This window comes from Astatotilapia calliptera, chromosome 9 (genome assembly GCF_900246225.1).
Source record: "Astatotilapia calliptera chromosome 9, fAstCal1.2, whole genome shotgun sequence".
NCBI classification, from domain to species: domain Eukaryota; kingdom Metazoa; phylum Chordata; class Actinopteri; order Cichliformes; family Cichlidae; genus Astatotilapia; species Astatotilapia calliptera.
Genome location: NC_039310.1, coordinates 10,463,263 through 10,482,506, shown reverse-complemented (window position 1 = coordinate 10,482,506; position 19,244 = coordinate 10,463,263). Strand labels below are relative to the sequence as shown.

Here is a 19,244-nt window from a genome sequence, read left to right as displayed (position 1 = left end):
GCACTAACAGGACTTCTACCTAATGTTAAATTAAATTTTTATAAATTATGGCTTTTTATCAAAAATATGTGTGTTATGCTGGTTAAATGTGGAGTTCAGTTTCTTACAATAAATAGTTAAATTAGGAAATGTGGCCTTGCCCAGGCTCTACAATCTCATCTGACAGGAAATGTCTAAGCCAAGCATACCAATGAACAATGCACCAACAGAATTCGAGCTCTATAACACCTGGATAGGTTTACCTTGATAAGACTCTTCAATCTGATGTGCTTTACATAAAGGAGCCTATGTGGGTGCAAATGGACTCCCATGGGAAAGCATTGTAATTATGCCTTCTATTCAGACCACTGTCTCATCATAAAACATTAGGTTGGGAAAACATCAACTGCAACATATACCATATGTATATATACCAACATTGGCCATATAGGCCATTAGCAGCTGGAAGATTTTTTTTTCCTGCCCAAGGTCTGATAAAAATGTGAAATATTTGATGGATAAATTCAGCAAGCGTTATTTATAGACAAATGAGTTTAACTCCTGAATATGCTCAAATGACAGTTGCTCAGTTTACTCCATGAAGCAGACAGCGGTATCTGAATAAATCAGGCAATACAACTGCAGACTGCTGGATGTAATAACACTAATGTGTTTTTCTGGAGCGGAAGCATGCAAAGGTGCCTGAAAGCATCAGTAAGCCTCTTCTGATCGCTCTCAAGCCGCTGTTATGGTTGGCATGTTGAGGTCAAATAACTCTTGTATTTCTCTAACTTCTTGACACAAGAGGATGTTAAAAAAAAGTCACTGATGTCGATCTCAACACTTTCTGGTTAACATTCCAGCAATGGCAAGGAAAAGAAAAGAAAGAGCATGTTTCATTCATTCGGAGAAGCATGTGCTCTGGGAACAAGCTCCTGTCTTAACATCTACAACTGAATACTGAATGTGCCACTAGCAGCTCTCATACAGAAGGCTTGTATAAGATCATTAGATAGTCACAACAGGTCAAAATGCTAGCAGAGAGCTGATCTCCTTAAACTTGGTGCACTTTGAACTTTGAAATCTGAAGAAGTCACAAGGCCGTTCACAAACACCAACCGCTAATAGATCCCTCTAAGAAAAATCTGTGTTGGCTGATTAACTCACTCGCATTTCAATAAAACGCTCAAAGGAAGATAAGGCAAAGTATCTAAAAACATCTTAAATAATAGTTGAGAGCATTATCAGCCGTGACTGTGGGAATACCCTCACTAAGGACAACATGGTCATTTTTGTAGCTTGTGAGGATGAAGCAACTACTTATTTTGGAGCGTGAACTGAGGAGCTTATTGTGAGTTCCCGCAGAGTTGCTTTCAGTTCAGACTCCAGGACTCATATGTTCCAGATGTGCCAATTTGGCCAGGCTACGACCCTCATACAGTGGTGCTGTGAAAACGTCAATACTGGCCAATCCATCAAGGTGGCCAAATGAGTGTGCACAGATTTTAAAAGAGTGCATCTGATGAGCTGGTGTGTTTGCCCTCAAGGCTAAGTAAATAGGCCACATAGCTGTGAGAAGAACTCAGGATGGACCTTCCTTAGTGTGGAGGAGGAAGCAGTACCTGAGCTGCTAAATACTCTGTTGTTCCATCACTCCTTGCGTGGATGATAATGCAAACTATAGAGAAAGAGGAGAATGGGAGGAGCAATATAAAGCTTTGTTGCCATAAGACATCAAAATGGACAGATTTAATTTATTTGTCATGTTCACAAGTGTACATCATTGTAAACTGCATGTTCCAAAAGATATCATCATTCACATCTGAGGCCAAATACTCTCAACTCTAACTAAACTGTACATAACACTCCTATAATAAATCCCACACTCACTTTCTCATTTTCAGCATTTTTGTCTTTTAAGGTAAAGAAATGTAAAATTGGCTGGTAAATAGAAGAGGACCTTTTCACCTGCAGCTCCCTGAGACTCTAATAACATCTTCAGAGTGTCTCTCTCCCTCTCTCTCTTTCTATATATATAGCCCCTCTCCCCCACTCTCCCTCTCTGCTTCCTTTAACTTCCACCACGCTGCCGGCTAAAACAAGACGGCTTTATGCTGCTGTCATACCAAAGAAACTTCACTGAGACCAACCCAGTTTTCAAAGCATTTCCCCCCACTCCTCTTCCTTCACTTTACTTTTCCTCACACTATCTCTTTTTACTGTATGCCTCCATATGGAAATATGGGTTTGTTTGCCCCATTGTGTTTAAATCTCTAAATGAACTGACAATAACAATAAATGTGTGACAGCTTCAGCAGACAAAGGTCCAGCAAGGAGCTGATTAGCTCTTGTTCACAGTTGGGCATTTTAAGGAGAAGACTCTGGAAATGCTAGCTTTGTCTGCTGGAATGCACATCTGAGCCTACGCCCCAGGGGCTGAGAAAACGTGTCTGTACACTGCTAGATGGAGAGGGCACCCTGCAGGAACAGCTCCTACTGCCATAAAGAGTGGCGAAGAAATTAGGACCATAGAGCACAAAGTCTGCAGGAGGATATTTAAATTGTATAAAAATGTCTCTAGTTGTTTAGTTATTAAACGGTACATTTTCAATTTAGACCATAAATTCAGTAATTTTCATCAAATTTAACAGGTTCTGTAGTACTTTAACACAACAAATGATACCAAAATGCTGTGTGAAGTAGATAAATGCACAACAACGTAATCATGAACCCCTGCATTTGCACAACATCAAGTGAAACAATTAAACTGCATTTATTTCTTGTTTTGCAGAACACGCTTTCAGTCTACCACTGAAAACCCACTAGACAAACTGCAGGTAATGGATAAATATCACTATGAAGTTCATGTTTATCTCCAACAGCCTTTTTTTAAACAAGGAGTCCTTACAGAGTTGTCGGCCAAGATGTGAGACCCATGTAATCCTGAACCATGTCACTTGTGGCTGTAATGGTAGGCTAGGCCCATACGCAGGTCTGCTCTTTGAAGGCTCTTAAATCATAGGGAAGCTCAAAAAGGACCATCATCAAATAACTGCTCAATACTTAGAGAGGAAGCATTCCCACCACGGACACAACACAGCCTTGTCCTGCAGCTGACCAAACCTTTAAGTGCAAAGTTGGTGGGTGGCAAGGGGGAGGGGGGATGCACAGGCCAGTTTTTGGGCTTTGGTGTGGACCAGGGCAGTGTGGAGATAGGGTGAACCTGCATGACCACTTTTAGCACCCACACCGACAGTTGATTTGCACTCTGCTCTGACAGGTCGGAGATCCACTGAGACCTTTCATAAAAGCGGATTTCATGAAACGATTGCTGCTGTTCCGCAAACCACAACTTTCACGTCAAAATGTTTGTGCCCAAGAACCTTCAATTAAATATCTTTCCACACGTTCACACGTTAGAATTTCACCCACTGTATAATATGAGACTGGCAATCAGATCACGGCCAAAGTTAAACACCAATCCACTGTTGAATATATCTTCAGCCAGGCATGAAGTAAAGAACTGCATTCTGATATGAGTGGTGCAGTTAAACAGTTGTAAGAAACAAGTGAACAAAGTCCAGGGTCCGACAAATGTCCAGTGCCATCTGGCTGGAAAAGCCCACCCTGCTAACCGTGTTCCAATCCACCTAGGGGACCACAGTTCAAACAAAGAGGTTTCTTTTTGCCCAAGTGAATCTTACAAAAAAGAGAGAGAGAAAGCACCATGCTCTGTTTCCTGATCTTTATAAGTGCATACCAGCGGCTTAGGATGAATTTAATTAGGCCATGTGTTTCATATTTGCCGCAGACGCTTTTCATTCATGCGTAAAAGTAGCACGAGGTAAAATTTGCTTTAATTAACGGGATTTTGATCAACTAATACACGCATTTCAAGCGATTCCTCACGAGCACTACCTGCGCCGCCTGTCTCAAAGTATTTAACGGTTCTCCTCACAGTGGCAGTAACAGGGCACACCTTTGCGGTGCCTTTGGTTCGGCTTTCATCGGCTTCTAAATATGGGGCAGTCTCACCTTATTGTGACTTGTTTGTTTGTGAAACGGGAAAACACGTCTAATTGCGATGCGAGCATAACGCTGCCTTCTCCAGGTAAGTATGTTACACCCCCACCCCCCAATCTCCATCATCAGTTACCTAGGTTTGCCATCCAGTCGGCGTTCCGTACACCGTCCCCTTTTCGGCAATACAAAGTTTATTAGAGGCGTTTGGGACCTAGTAATCTTACCTGCTCTGACATTAGCAGCCTGTAGAACCAAGGTTATAGTGATGAATCCGGTTACAGTGGAATCCATAAGCCACCTTTTCGTTTTCCACCTTGTGGACCACCTTTGCATCTCCATGGTCGCGCGCCCACAAGTGTATAAAACTTCTGGGCGACTTAAGTGATTTTTACTGACGTCCCTTCCACAATCCCAAGTAATGATAGATACTGTCCTACAAAAAAGCCATATGTGACGAATTTAAGCCTCTTCTCTCAGCCACAACGAGGCCCTGATCCTCCTGTACCGTGCCCAGCCTTCACAGTGAAGGTAGTCGGGCTTTATCCAAAACGCAAAGAGTGCAATCGGTACACTTGGTGCGTCCACGGACAGGAGGGCTGGGCGAGCTCCACAAACCAGAGCAAGGATTACAGGGAAATGACAAGTGAACCAGCCCCCGATTAGCAAATCACGGGGCTGGAAATTCTCCTTCGGGTCCACCCATTGGCTTTGTTGTGCGCCCCCCGAAGTCTCTTCAGAGCGCTTTTCATGAAAGAAAACTCTGACACAGCTCATAATGACCTGGGAAAACTGTGCACGCAGGATGTTCGGTAACATTGATAATATCTACAATTCACCAGAGACTACATCATTTGTTATCCACAATGTTTTCTTATACACCATTCAAAAATAATAGTAGTGAATTATAATGCACCATTGAATCAAACAAAACACCAGACAGTGCTACAGAGTCACTGAGGATTCAATATTTTACATCACTACAAATACTAATCAACAGGATTTTCCGTGGACAGAAACATGAAAAAGGCAAAGAAAACCGATCCTGAAAGGTCCTGCGGGTGTGGAATGAAAGAAAACACTTGAATAAATTAGAGGAATGCAGATGTTTTGCTTTGGGGTATGAGAGATCAATAAATGTTTTGATGTTATGCCTCATAAACATCCAGACCAACTAGACCTACGGAATATTTTAGTCATACACTGACCTTCAACAAGCTAACAGAATATTATTTGTTTGTTTGTTTGTTTGTTTTTGGTCATGAAGGGTAATGTTCTCCTGATGTGTAGTTAAACTAAAAAAAGAAATAACAACAAAACCTGAAGATACATTTCATTTTATTTGCTAATGTTATCGCTTTTTTATACTTACACCATGCTCTTATTCAAAGCCAATAAACCTTATGTTGTGCTTTCTAGATCAGTGATTAGGTCACTTTGCTTTTAAAGTTTTTTTAAAGGAAAGAAAAAAAAAGACAGAAAGACAGAGAGTTACTTCCTCAATTTCTTGGACCACAACACACTAAGGCAAGTTACCTTCTTTTGTTTTTTTTTCTTTTAAACAACTTTAACTTGTAATTGAATTAAGTTGAAGCATTCCAGGATTTAGGAGTCAGATCTGTATGTCTTTTGGCTCACTCCACTGATGGCAAGAGCTCTGATCAGCCTCTGTCTTTTCAGCCAGCTCATCCTCCCAGGCCAGCCCAGCCAGCTCCCAGCCAAATCGTATCAGATGCTAGTCCCAGTGCCCAGTGACCGAATCCATGGCTGGGAAGAATAGCTGTCTGGTCAGAGATGGTTTCATGCTACATCTCATCCTAGCATGGTTCACAGAGCAGGGGCAGTCATTCAAGAAAAGTGGGCTCCAGTGACGTCCATGGGTTCTTTTGGAGGTCTGCTTAATCCTGAGTGTAATTTTATTTTTTGGTTCATAAGAAATTGTTCCAGTTAAAAATTTAAGACACATTTGGTGTCAATGTATCTAGCTTGTAGGATCTTAACTGTTTTTATTGTTATTTTCCTGATCAGATGTAAATCATGCACGTAACTTTGCTACATTGGTCTAATAAAACATCTGGTCAAATGAAATTTGCATGATTGGCAAGTCTTTCAGGGAAAAGAATCTTATTTTTGTGTGTATTTTCACTTATTTTTATTGCTTTAGAGTCAGAAGTGCACTTCAAAGGAGATAAAGTTGGGGTGAGTGAATCAGCTACAGTACAGTTCAAAGATGCCAGGGTGACAGCAGCAGATGGTAGCCCCGGGGACATTGAGGCACACTTAAGGCTGGTTTGATTTCCTGTTGGACAATAAGTAAAGCAAATTCTCCCCTGTGTTTTAGAAATAGGGCGCAACCAAATAATTGTACTTAGTAATTATTTATGTTGTTATAAATATTAGATAGCTAAATACAAGTAGTGCCAGAAAGCTTTATGTGCCTAATCTGTTGGGTGTAATGTATGCAAAATGCATGTATAGTTAAAGTGACACATTAGAGGTGGACTTTAGAGTTGACATCCATTTAATGACGTTTTAACTGTTTCATGGTCCCTATTTATAAAATAAAAACTCTTTCAGTGTGATATATAGTCTGTCTCAGATATTCTCCCGTAATTACTGCCAGCGTGTGTATGTAGCTGTTATCAGCTGTGAATATTAGAACAATCAGCCTTTGTTCAAAATTATTACCATCTCCACTAATGAGATGGCCCTAAAACCAAAAGAACCAAAGCCAACTAACTGCTGCCAGAGAAGTGATGAATAATCTCTCTGGCTATCTGCTTTAGTCTCTTACTATTTCCACAGTAATGATTACTGATTCTGTTCAGCAACTTGTAAATAAGTGTTTATGTCTTACAGCCAAAATTAGTATATATTGCTGTATGAAGACTATAACTGCACAAGAGTTTGGGTAGTGCTCTGCTACAACTTTGGGGTTATGGTATTTACAGTTATACAATTCAATATTCATTATTACATGTATATCCAGAAACTGCTGAGAATGCTTTTATTAGTTATTATTTGGTCACAGTAGGAAAAGTGTAGGAGGAGTTAATACTGGTTTAGTTCAAGCATGCTGTGTTATGGCTCAGTCACAATAGAGTTATAATAGGTCGGTAACCTCCTTGCAGCTAGGAAGAATTGATGGTTGCTTGATGACTGCGCTGATTTTTCTTTGTATTTGTTAACCAGTTGCAAGTTATTGAGGTGAGCAGCTGATTGTCCAGCGGTTGAACGTGCAACCCTCTCAACCTTGCTTTCAGTTCCTAGGTGACTGCATGGTCGCCAAGGTCACCTGTAGGAAGGCAACCTCTAGTAATCACCCCGAGACTGGTAAGGCTTGCAAATATATTAACTTAAAAATGCAAACAGATTTCCAGCATGTTGCAACCAGTTTTGTCAGGTTGCAACAAAGAATGCAACACATCTGTGAATCGTCTCTCTGAAATTGGAGACTTAACTCAGCTGTTTGCAGTATACTGGTTTTATTCGTATGTAAAAGCAAGGTTCCCAAGTGCCTCTGTCATTATGCAGTTCAATCACCATGCTGCTGTGTCACTAAAGGTGGAGGAATTTCTGAATTTTGTCTCAGATCTATAAGGTTTTGTTTAATTTGAAATTTTGCAATTTTTGTTGATTTATCAAAGTTATTTATCAAAGTTATTCACTGTATTATTACAAACTGATGTGATGCATTTGCCAACTTGACCGCATTCAATTGCAAACTGATAGCAATTTATCACTATTTCGACACATTTGACCGAGTAACACATAAAGGGATTTATAATTTATTCATTCATGTGAGGAAAAAATCTATTTTATAACTAAGAGTGTTAAGAGACATAAAAGAAATTGTGTGTGTTGTTGATACAATGAAGGTCAGAATAAAAATCAGTCTGCATAAAAGCAAGCTTGTGTGTTAATGTGCTAAAGTGGCAAATATGCAAATCTATGTTAAGGATTGCAAATCATTTGCAACTATTTTGCCATTTGTCAAAACCTTAATTTAAACATATGGAACAGCAGTCAGTGATATTTCAAGCACAAAACACAGAACCCTTCTAACGCAAAATAGACCTGCAATAAAAATACTATATAAACAGAAGTGTAAAAATTTGAGTTCTTTAACCTGCTTTGACTTTTACCTGACATGGTATTGAAACACAAGCACTTTTCACAGGCAAACTTGAGCCACCCTCCAGCCACTGTCTGTCACTGTTTACACACTGCACAGAGGCGAGTATAAAGAGCTCTTTCTCCACACTCACTCTAGTCCTCTGTCTAAAACAAGTAAGAAAAGGTTCCCTGACTTCAGTAATATTATTTTTGGCTGTTACTGTATTGCAAATGATACATACAGTACTGTGCAAAAGTCTTGAGCCAACAATCATTAGCTTCTATTTTCTAGGAAAAGGAAGGAAGTTTATTGAAACTTTTGCAAACATAAGGAAATACAGTATATAAAGCAAAAGTTGAAGTCTAATTTGCTTGAAAGTCAATATTTGGTGGTATCACAGCCTGAACTCTCTTACACAGCTTTCTTGTAATGTCTCTAAGTAGTCTTCAGGAATAGTTCTCCAGGCTTCTTGAAGGACATTCAAAGCTCTTCTTTGGAGGTTTCTGCCTTTTCTGCGCTTTGTCGAGATGATTCCACACTGCTACCATCATTTTTAAGGTCTGTACTGTGTTTTTCTATCCAGTTGAGCTTTTACCACATTGGCAGTGTGTTTGGGGTCATTGTTATGCTGAAAAATTGAACTGTTGACAATCAGATGTTTCAAGCTGATATTGGATGATGAAAAGCTGACTCATCACTTTCAACCCTCAACACCAATGGCTGAAAAGGAACTTCAAACCATGATGGAGCCTTCAGTGTGTTTAACTTAGGGCTTTAGACAGTCACTGTTGGTCCTCCCTCTTGTACATACAACATGAAAAAATGTTACATTTGGATTCATAGCTTCATAAGACCTGTTGAAACTGATTTTCAGTCCAGTTGTTGTATAATTTGGCTTTTTTGTCCCTGCAACCCTTTCACAGCGACCTTTTCTGATTAGGCTTCAGTGAACAGTAGATCAACAGAAGGGGGCGTATGTACCTCTGAGGTCGTGTGTCAGGTGTTTTTTTGTCTTTTTCTTAAGGGTGGGCTGTTCAGATACTGTTCATATGTTAGTATAGATAGTTTGTTTTCAGAATAAATCCAAGCTTTGCCAAGTTTTGGCTAATAGCAGTCTGGGAATCATCTTATTGGTTAAAAAATGCCATCTTGTGCCAATCAAACTATATTATGTTTGGCATTTTACATGATTTTACAACAGGCTGCTAGTAACAAAGTCTCTTGAAACACAATCTAAAATGCCTTCTTTGCTAAATTTTCTGTTATGTGCCTAAAGACACAATATTGTTTTGTCTCACCAGTTAGGTGCCTTTTTATGGTTGAATGATTCATGGGTCAGTGTTAATTGGCTTAAAAAAACATTCCTCTGAAAATGATCAGGCCAATATCCAAAGAAAACTCTGAGGGACCTTTAGAAAGCTTGGAGAACTATTCCTCAAGACCACTTTGAAAAAAGAACAAGAACATATGGTTCCTTCGAAGCAAAAATGAAGAAATGATAGACGACTCAAGACTTTTGCACAGTAAATATAAAGATATGTATCTTTCTATTTATATAAACATATGTATCTTTTACGACTTTCTCTCTCTCTCGCTCTCACACACACACAAATAATTAACAAAAAATCTGGCTAAAGGATATTCTTGGGCACAAGAGAACTATTTATATGGGGTTTGTGTTGCTTATTAAATTTAACATTCTGTTTTAAGCAGGCCTGAGATAAAAGCTCCTCCAAACATGCCTCTATTGTTTATATGGATAAAAAACACAAATCTGTGTCAACTATTTTGGGCCAAGAGAAAAAGAAATGAACTGCAGTCAGTCTGGCCTGGTCTACAGGTGTTCTTAATGGGAAGCAACTCAATGCTACAGCACATAAGAGAAAGAAAGCAGCAATTTTGCAGCCAGACATGCAACAAGCCATTTATGTGTCTCAGAAAGTCAGGAATGTCTTTCCGTCTGAGCACGCTGTAGCTAAGAGGCATCTAAAATGATGGCTTCGGTTGATAAAAGTATAATTTCAAGGGTGCTGTGATATTCACAACTCAGATGGCTTAATAATTACTATTTTATGTATGCTATATGAGCCACAGGTAATAACAGCTCAGATCCAGATCTCGGGTAAGTTTGTCTCACAAGACAGAGCGGAAATGTAGTCAGCATTTCTAGTGTGCTAGCCCTGTGATTTAAGAATACTGTTCTACTTTTTGCTCATAAAGCGCAGAGAGCCATAGTAAGAAAAAAAAAAAAGGAAAGAAAATCATTTTCAAATTTCAGCCGTACCATAAAACATACCAGAGCACATCAGAATAACTTCATTTAATATATTGATGGACAGTTTGAACAGTTTCCTTCACTGAAAAGAAGCGCTACATTCAGCCAATCAAAAGAGAGCTGCACATTTTTCCACCAACTGATCAGGGCGCTTCCAAAGTGAGCCCTCAGGACAATGGAGGATTAGAAGAGTTGCACAAACGTGGCGTGTAAAAGTCTGTGGAAAAACATACTGCACATCATTCTTCTTACAGGTGTTAAGGTGAAGATCATGACACTAGGAGCAAGGTGTGCTGTGACACTAACGCGAAACAGTTGAATAAAGAAGAACATTTTACAAAGGATTGAAGCAAACTTGGACTGACTGGAGTATGAGTGAAGAAAGCAGGTGAACACTGTGGCTGAATCACAAGATAGCAACTCTACTGTGAAGTAATGGAGGATGGCCCACAACTAGCTAGCGTTTTTTGTGTTTGTAAGCAACAAACATTTTTATAGGTCAGTGAGGAAGCCACCATCTATCACTATGTAATAATATGTGAAGACCGGAGTGAGTTAACTGAACAGTAGTAATAATCCTGTAATAATGAAGTTATAAGAAGCCCATCAAGTGCCTTAGCTGCACACATGTCACCAATACAAAGCAGAGGTTTCTTAGCAGGCATCAACTAAAATATTCTTCCTCGTGTTTCCGGGTTTGCTCTGTGGGCAGCTGGAGTCAGGCTTCATTCATAGAGCTCCTTTTCATGCACTATGTCTCTCTCCTCCCACCCTGTAACTGAGCGCACCCACAGGGGTGGCACTGAAAATACTGCAGCCTCTAAATGGAAGCCCATGAGGAAGACTGGCTGAGTGATGAATTGTAGGAGGTAAACTATAGTTTGCTATTCATGTTACAAAATGACAGGGTGTGTGCATTACCATACGCATTTGATGTGGTGGAGTTTGGATGCAGTGTTTGATCCAAGTCTGTCTGCAACCACCATATGATTGTAAAAGAGTTTATGAGCATTAGCGTTTGTTTTATCAGCTTCTTTCACATATAAACATGACCACCCCACTTATGCTAATACACAGTTTGCGTACATGGTTATCCATTTCCTAAAAGTTCCGAAGAACTTCTTAAGAATTCACCCCAAACTAAAAAGACCCAAATATTGAGTTTATACAAGTTCACTTGTACCCATACTGTCAAGAGATTTAAAATGATGGGTTGGGCTACTTACAATCACAGATGTTTATACAGGCAAATGTTCAGTATACTCATTTAATTTTTGGGTGGTACAAAACACTGTAACCATACTCTCTTTAATTTGATACATGCACATTAAGAGAGACTTTCCCTTACTTACATTAAATGGACTCATTTTTTTGATACGTTCTACAGACATGTATTGGGCCACCTACACATTACACCTACAGCATGATGTCACGTTCTTTATCCCCTCCACCCATTGCCAGCTTTAATGGCTTACGTTTGTCAGCCAAGGATTTCTACAAGATTTTTTAAAGTGTCTGTGGATTTTTTTTTTCTTCATTTTTTGTTGTTGTTTTTGCCCATTCAGAAGAGTGTTTGTTAGGTCAGACACCGATGTTGGATGTTTGCAATCTCCATTCCGGTCCATCACAATGGTGCTCGATGGGGTTAAGGTCAGGGTTTAAAGCAAGCCAGTCAGCTTCTATGCCAAACATATTCAGTCATGTCTACTAAACTTGGTTCTTGCAGGGGTAAGAGTTCTGTGGCCTTATGATGTCTCTCTCTCTTTCTTTTTACACACACACACACACACACACACACACACACACACACACACACACACACACACACACACACACACACGTACGTATGACTTTGCCGGTTTCAATTGAAACAATTCCAGTGTTTTTAGTTCACCATTTATGAGGCTTCAACAGGGAAAAAAAGACAGATCTGAATGTTTGAAATTGTTTTGGAAAAATTCTGTAATGAATAGATGAAAAATAATCAAAGGAGCAATTCAGTCGGTTTATTATTTTGTTACATACGAAGAGCAAAAAAAGTTAAACGAGTAAATAAAGAAACAAGACAGAGGAGAGAAAACCCCAACGATCCCCTCTGAGCAAGACTTGGGGACAGTGGGGAGGAAAAAGTGCCTTTAAACAGAAACCTCCAGCAGAACCAGGCTCAGGAGGGGGCAGTCAACTGCCAGGACTGGTTGGGGGTGAGATGTCTTTCCTTTGGAACAAGTGCAAGCGCTTTTTCCTTCTTTTTCAGACACTTTTTTCTCCAGAATGAGGATTTTCAACTCATCGATTGTTTCAGCATTTTGCTTCTCGAGTTTCTGGTATCTTTGCTTCACTTCTAACGTTGCTTGTGTTTCTTCAAGCTTTTCTTTCAGTTCTTTCGATTTTGCCTCGTGTCCTTCGTTTTGCAACTGCTCATTTCTTCTTTGGACTTCTTGAAGCGTACGCTGCAGGTCTTCATTCATTTTCTCTTGCTGTTGCTTTTGTGCCTGCATTTCTGTGTTTTCACGCTTCAAGTCATTGTAGTTCAACAACATCACCTTAATGTGCTGTGAGTTGTTTCTTGCTATTCCACTGATCCTATGCTGCATCTCTGAGGATCGTTTTTCCAGTCTTTCCTTTTCTCCTTCAAGTTCATTTGTTTTGCCCTTCATTTTATCACAGAATTGTTGCAGTTGCAGGTTTTTCCTCTTAAAGTCCTGCAGAATACGTTTTTCTTCTTCCTGTCTTTCCTTCTGTTGCTCTTTTTCTCGAAGAAGCTCTTCATTGTTGCGCAGTGTTTGACCAAGTCTGGCTTTCAGCACTCTGTTTTCTTCCTCCATGCCTTTGAATTAACGCTCCATTTCTCTCTGCTTTATGTCCTTTTCTTCCTTCTGTTGGAGGATTTCTTTATTTTTTTTCCAGCGCTTCATAGAGCTTTCCTCTGAGCATCTGATTGTTTTGCTCCATGTCTTGGAGATCCCATTGCATCACCTCAATAGTAGCGTTTCTGTCTTGAAGCACTCTTTTTCTTGTTTTCTTTTTATGTCTGGCTGGCATTGTTGTTTTTCTTCCAGCTCTTTATTTTGTGCTTCCATTCGTCTGCACTTCTCCTCTAGTTGATTAATTTTGTTCTGTAGGTCGTAGTTTTCCTTCCTACTTTTTTGTAATGCCCTTTGAATGATTAATTTGCTGGCCACGCCAGGAAGGAGAGGCGGCGTAATCTTTTCTTCTTTGTTGGCGTTTTTGTGGATACATGTTGGAGTCTGTACACAGGTTTCCAAATGTATCTCTGGTCAAACGTTTGAAGGCTACGAGCACAACTGCTGTGAACAAACTGACTAAAAATTGCTGATTCCTACTCTCCTTTCTGCATGCAAAGGGTCTAAGATCCTTCATGATGTCTTTGTGACATCATCAGTCTGTAAGCCAATGAGATTGTCACATAACATTTTGGAATGGGAATATTTTTTTTAAACTGTCAAAATGAACTTAAAGAAAACACGAGTAACTCAGTTATTTAGCTAAGCCCAAAGATGTTCTGGAAAATGTTCAACAGTGATCAACCAAAAATAACCAAGCTGATGACTGACTCACTCTGCCCATTTTAGAGGCAAGGCAAGGCAAGGCAAGGCAAATTTATTTGTATAGCACAATTCAACAACAAGGTGATTCAAAGTGCTTTACAGAGACATTAGAAACAAAAACAAATAAAAAGTATGATTTAAAATTGATTAAAACAAGCAAACAAACAAACTAACTAAACACACACATTTCACACCTGTTCGCGCGATCTGAACCCTTATCGTAAGGGGAGCTACCAGTCCTTCTGTGGACGAGCTACTTTCTATTTTAAATTCCCTGAATTTAAAATACTCTCTAGACCCAGTCTAGACCCAGCTGGGGAGCTACCCAGAGCTCTAAACCCACTTAACAAACAAACAAACAAACAAACAAACAAAACAGTATATAAAATCAAAACAGATAAAATCAGAACAGTAGATAAAATCAGTAGTTAATGTAAGTTTTGAAATTTAAGCTTAACAAACAAACAAAACAGTATATAAAATCAAAACAGATAAAATCAGAAATAGATAAGATCAGTAGTTAGTGTAAGTTTTGAAATTTAAGCTTAAAAGTGTGGATTTGGTGCTTTATTCAAATGCAGCTGAGAACAGGTGAGTCTTCAACCTGGATTTAAATAAACTGAGTGTTTCAGCTGATCTGAGGCTTTCTGGGAGTTTGTTCCAGATATAAGGAGCATAAAAGCTGAATGCAGCTTCTCCGTGTCTGGTTCTGACTCTGGGAACTGATAAAAGACCGGATCCAGATGACCTGAGGGATCTGGAAGGTTCATACTGGGTCAGGAGGTCACTGATGTATTTTGGACCTAAACCATTCAGAGCTTTATAGGCCAGCATCAGAACTTTAAAGTCTATCCTCTGACGGACAGGCAGCCAGTGTAAAGACCTCAGAGCTGGACTGATGTGGTCCACTTTTTTGGTCTTAGTGAGGACTCGAGCAGCAGAGTTCTGAATGAGCTGTAGTTGTCTGACTGATTTTTTAGGTAGACCTGTAAAGATGCTGTTACAGTAATCAAGCCTACTAAAAATGAATGCATGGACTAGTTTTTCCAGGTCCTGTTGAGACATCAGATCTTTTATCCTTGATATATTCTTGAGGTGATAGTAAGCTGACTTTGTTATTGTCTTAATGTGTTTTTCTAAGTTTAGGTCTGCATCCATCACTACACCCAAATTTCTCGCCTGGTTTGTGGTTTTTAGATGTATAGATTGAAGTTCTCTGGTGACCTGTAATCGTTTTTCTTTGGCGCCAAAGACTATTACTTCAGTTTTGTTTTTGTTTAGTTGGAGAAAATTGTGGCACAACCAGTCATTAATTTCCTCAATGCATTTACCAAGAGCCTGTACAGGGCCTCGGTCTCCTGGTGACATTGTGATATATATTTGTGTGTCATCTGCATAGCTATGATAGTTTATTTTGTTGTTCTTTATAATCTGTGCCAGTGGGAGCATGTAAATGTTAAACAGAGGGGGTCCCAAGATGGAACCTTGGGGAACTCCACATGTGATACTTGTCTGCTCGGATGTGAAGTTACCTATTGATACAAAGTATTTCCTGTTTTCTAAGTATGTTTTGAACCAGTTTAGTACAGTTCCTGAAAGACCTGCCCAGTTCTCCAGTCGTTTGAGTAATATGTTGTGGTCAACTGTATCAAATGCTGCACTGAGATCCAGTAAAACTAAGACTGACATTTTTCCACCGTCTGTATTCAGACATATGTCATTAAACACTTTGGTCAGAGCAGTTTCAGTGCTGTGGTTCTGTCTAAAACCTGACTGGAAGGCATCGTAGCAGTTATTCTGTTTTAAGAAGTAACTGAGCTGTTGAGAAACTGCTTTTTCAATGATCTTACTTGGCAGTGTTCATCCTGTTCCTCCTTGCACAAAGGAGATACAAGTCCTCCGGATTGCTTAAGGGTCTTCTACAGCCTGTCTTCTGGAATCTCCATCGTACTCTTGAGACAGTGCTGTTAGTCACAGCAAACCCTCTGGCAATGGTATGTATTGATGTGCCATTCTGGAAGAGCTGGAATATCTGTGCAACGTCTTTAGGGTCCAGGTATCAACTCATTCTGCCAGTAGACACTGACATTAGCCAAATGAAACTAGGCGAAAAACATTGAGAAAAGATGACAAGGGACAAAATGTCAGAGGCCTCCAACTGTTAAACCATTCCTGTTTTGGGGGGTTGTCTCATTGTTGGCCCTCTAGTGCACCTGTTGTTATTTCATTAACACCAAAGCAGCAGAAAGTGATCAAAACCCCTCTGCTAGTTAACTGACCACATAATTATCCCACTACTAACTCACTCGATGCTACATTCCAAATAAAAAGTCTTTTTTCCGTACGTTGCAGTTGCCATGTAGCGAGTTACACAGGCAGCTGGAAAATCCTACGACTCCTTTCAGGCATCAACATTTCAATGCAGTGATAACACCAAGAGTAAAGTAAGTGTGAGCATTCACTGTATTTCACTGTGATGGATGACATGTCAAGCAGCTTGCACGTTTCTGCAAGCTGGTGCTCATACCACTCAGTCATGACTTGTGACCAGCTGCTGCTGAAAACACAGGAATCACAGCAAATTCAAAGCACACTTTAGAAAAAGTCTTAAACTAAAATAAATACAATAAAACACAAATGCCGACAAATGCTTTAAATAATAAATAAAGACATTACTTAGTATATGCATGAACAGTATTTGGACTGTGCATTGAATGTTTACTTTTTCATTTTGGCATGAATTTGAAAAAAAAAATATGAATGTAAAAACATTTTTTTACAAAGTAACTATTGACTACATCATAGCTCAGAGGGTGAATGAGTGTCCATGAGTTGAATTTGTCATCCTGGCAATCAATTGTGATTTTGGCCAGCAAACTTATTAGCTCATTGTCAGGAACTGAATGAAAAAGGGTTGGATGGAAATGTTAGGTATCATGCTGCTTTTATGTTTAGTTGCCCTGTTTTGTTTAGCCTTTAACCCCTCTGAGAGTTTGATGAAGAAGTCCCAAAATCAAAACAAGTCATCAAATCCTGAACCCCAACCAGAGCTGTCTGTTTTGTACGTTCTTTTACCCTGTTGGGTCTGTGCAAGTTATCCAACACAGGGCCCCAAGGTAAGCTTGGAGTAAACTTCAACTGCACTTCAGTGTTCAGGTATGCTGCAAAAAGTATGTCAGAAAAATCTGATTTATATAAATGTATTCTTCTTGGTTATTTTAGCGTGAACTGCCTAGCTTTGGAGGTATCCACTGTGGACATATGTGTAACTGGGTCATAAATTACATATTGTTATAATTAAACAAAATGTGACCCCAAACCATTCCTTTTAAACCTGACTTTTAGGACCTCCAAGCGTGTAGTTGTGTTCATTATCAGTTAGAGCCCCTCCTCATTCTTCTTCTTCTTCTTTGGTGCAACCCTATAAATACAGGGTACCCCTTTGGCCTCTCCCCTTTTCTACACTTCCCCTGTGGGAGAGGTTGGTGTAATTTCTTTTCCAACACTGTAAAACACACATACTGTATATTTAGCAACCCTGAAATTTCTGGTTGTGTTTTTAGTTCAATTTTATCATCATTATGCCTGTCTTTCCTAGATCCTGTAAATGTGTAGTACGTATGTGCCGCGTCTGTGTTATAGGCACAGTTAACGCTAGCATGAATAGATAATTCTGGCTAGCTTGGAAGTTGTGGTGGGTTGAGCTAACCCTCTTCCCTACTGTTTGTATTTGGTTGTAGAAGCTGGAGCGGGCAAGTTAATTACTTGGAGGTCTTTCTTTCTTTTACCTTTCATTGTCAGTTATGTCTGATTTCGTGTTGGTGTCCTTTTTTAAACTTATATCAAATGTTCCATGCAAGTTCGTACTTTATGTTAAATGTAAAAATAAATGCAGCCCTTTTCTACAATTCCCCTGTGGGAGAGGAGCTGGAGCGGGCAAGTTAATTACTTGGAGGTCTTTCTTTCTTTTACCTTTCATTGTCAGACATAACGCAGGAACACACCGGTTACATATGCATTCTCTTGAGTGTAACTGAGGTAAAATATTGAGCCAATATAAGTTACTCATGTTAGTTTGCTAGCCAGATTTAATTAGCATAAGCTCAGTGGCTGCTCAGTTTCAATGCTGATCCTGGACCATCATTTTTTATCACATGTGAAGAAGGTGCTGGAGAGACTAGCCTTGACTAGTCCTGAGACCACAGTTGAAAAACACCTTTCAACACTCTATAGTTTGCATACAGACCAAATCTGAGAGTGGATGACCATCAACCTGCTGCAAAGAGCTTCTTTCCATCTATAAAGTGACAGGTGAATGGTGAGAATGGCTTTCTTTGATTTCACAAATGCATTTAACATGATCCAGCAGCAACTGAGAGCTAAACACATCCACTATCTCGTGGATCACTGACTGCCTGACAGACAGGATGTATAAGTGGAAGTAGGAAGTGCTCTGCCTGATTTTGTGATGTGCAGTAAAGAAGCAGGGAGAGCTCATGTGCTGTATCAATTCCTGTTCACCTGGAACACCTCAAACTTTGAGCACAAGTCCGGGTCATGCTATCTTTAGAAATACTCAGATGATTCTGCAGTGGTTGGATGCATTAATGATGGGCAGGAGGAGGAGTATGAGCACAAGTGGATGATTTTGTGACATTTATTTTATTTATTTTCTTTAGAAAGAGGGGCAATACATATTAATGAACATCTTAACAAATGTAAATATGCCAGATTATAGCCTTGGGCTAATTTCCACCTGCAGACCCTCTGGCAGGTTGGTGTTAAACACAAGTTAGTAAAAACATGCAGAGACACTATTTACAGATCATGTGACAAGGACAAAAACAGTGATCACATTATACTAAAAACACTAAGTGATCTGAAAGAAATCCTCTGTGAATAAGAACAAAGAGATGATTAATTTCAGAGGGAAGAGAATAACCACACAGTCTGTGTTAATCCTGAGACAGGATATGGATGGATGGGGTGCCTGGGCTGAAAGAAGAGGAGCGGGTCCTTCAGTGTGTGCCGCAAAATGATTAAGATTTTCTAGTATTCAGTTGTTATGAGGGAAGTGTACTTTGCTGTGGTCTGCTGGGGGAGCAGCATCAGATGGACTGAATAAATGATCAGAAAGGCTGACCCTGTGATTGGTGGCAAACTGGACACTTCTGAAGCTGTGATTGAGAGGAGGTCACTGACAAGCTGTTAATTTATGGAGAATCCTGACCAGCTGTTGCACCACTTACTGAACAGGCAGCAGTCTGAAACAGCCTGATTCAGC

At 39.7% G+C, this 19,244-nt stretch overlaps 1 protein-coding gene across 4 annotated transcripts in view; it reads right to left on the bottom strand.

Moving 5' to 3' along the window:
- col11a1a (collagen, type XI, alpha 1a) overlaps nt 1-4,627 on the bottom strand; it is a 68,762-nt gene extending 64,135 nt beyond the window's left edge. For all 4 annotated transcript variants that reach the window (XM_026179229.1, XM_026179227.1, XM_026179226.1 and 1 more), the window contains exon 1: nt 4,227-4,627. In XM_026179229.1, the coding sequence (XP_026035014.1) occupies nt 4,227-4,341 (115 nt within the window). In that variant the 5' untranslated portion in view covers nt 4,342-4,627. The remainder of the gene's footprint in view (nt 1-4,226) is intronic.
- Nucleotides 4,628-19,244: the final 14,617 nt, after the last annotated feature.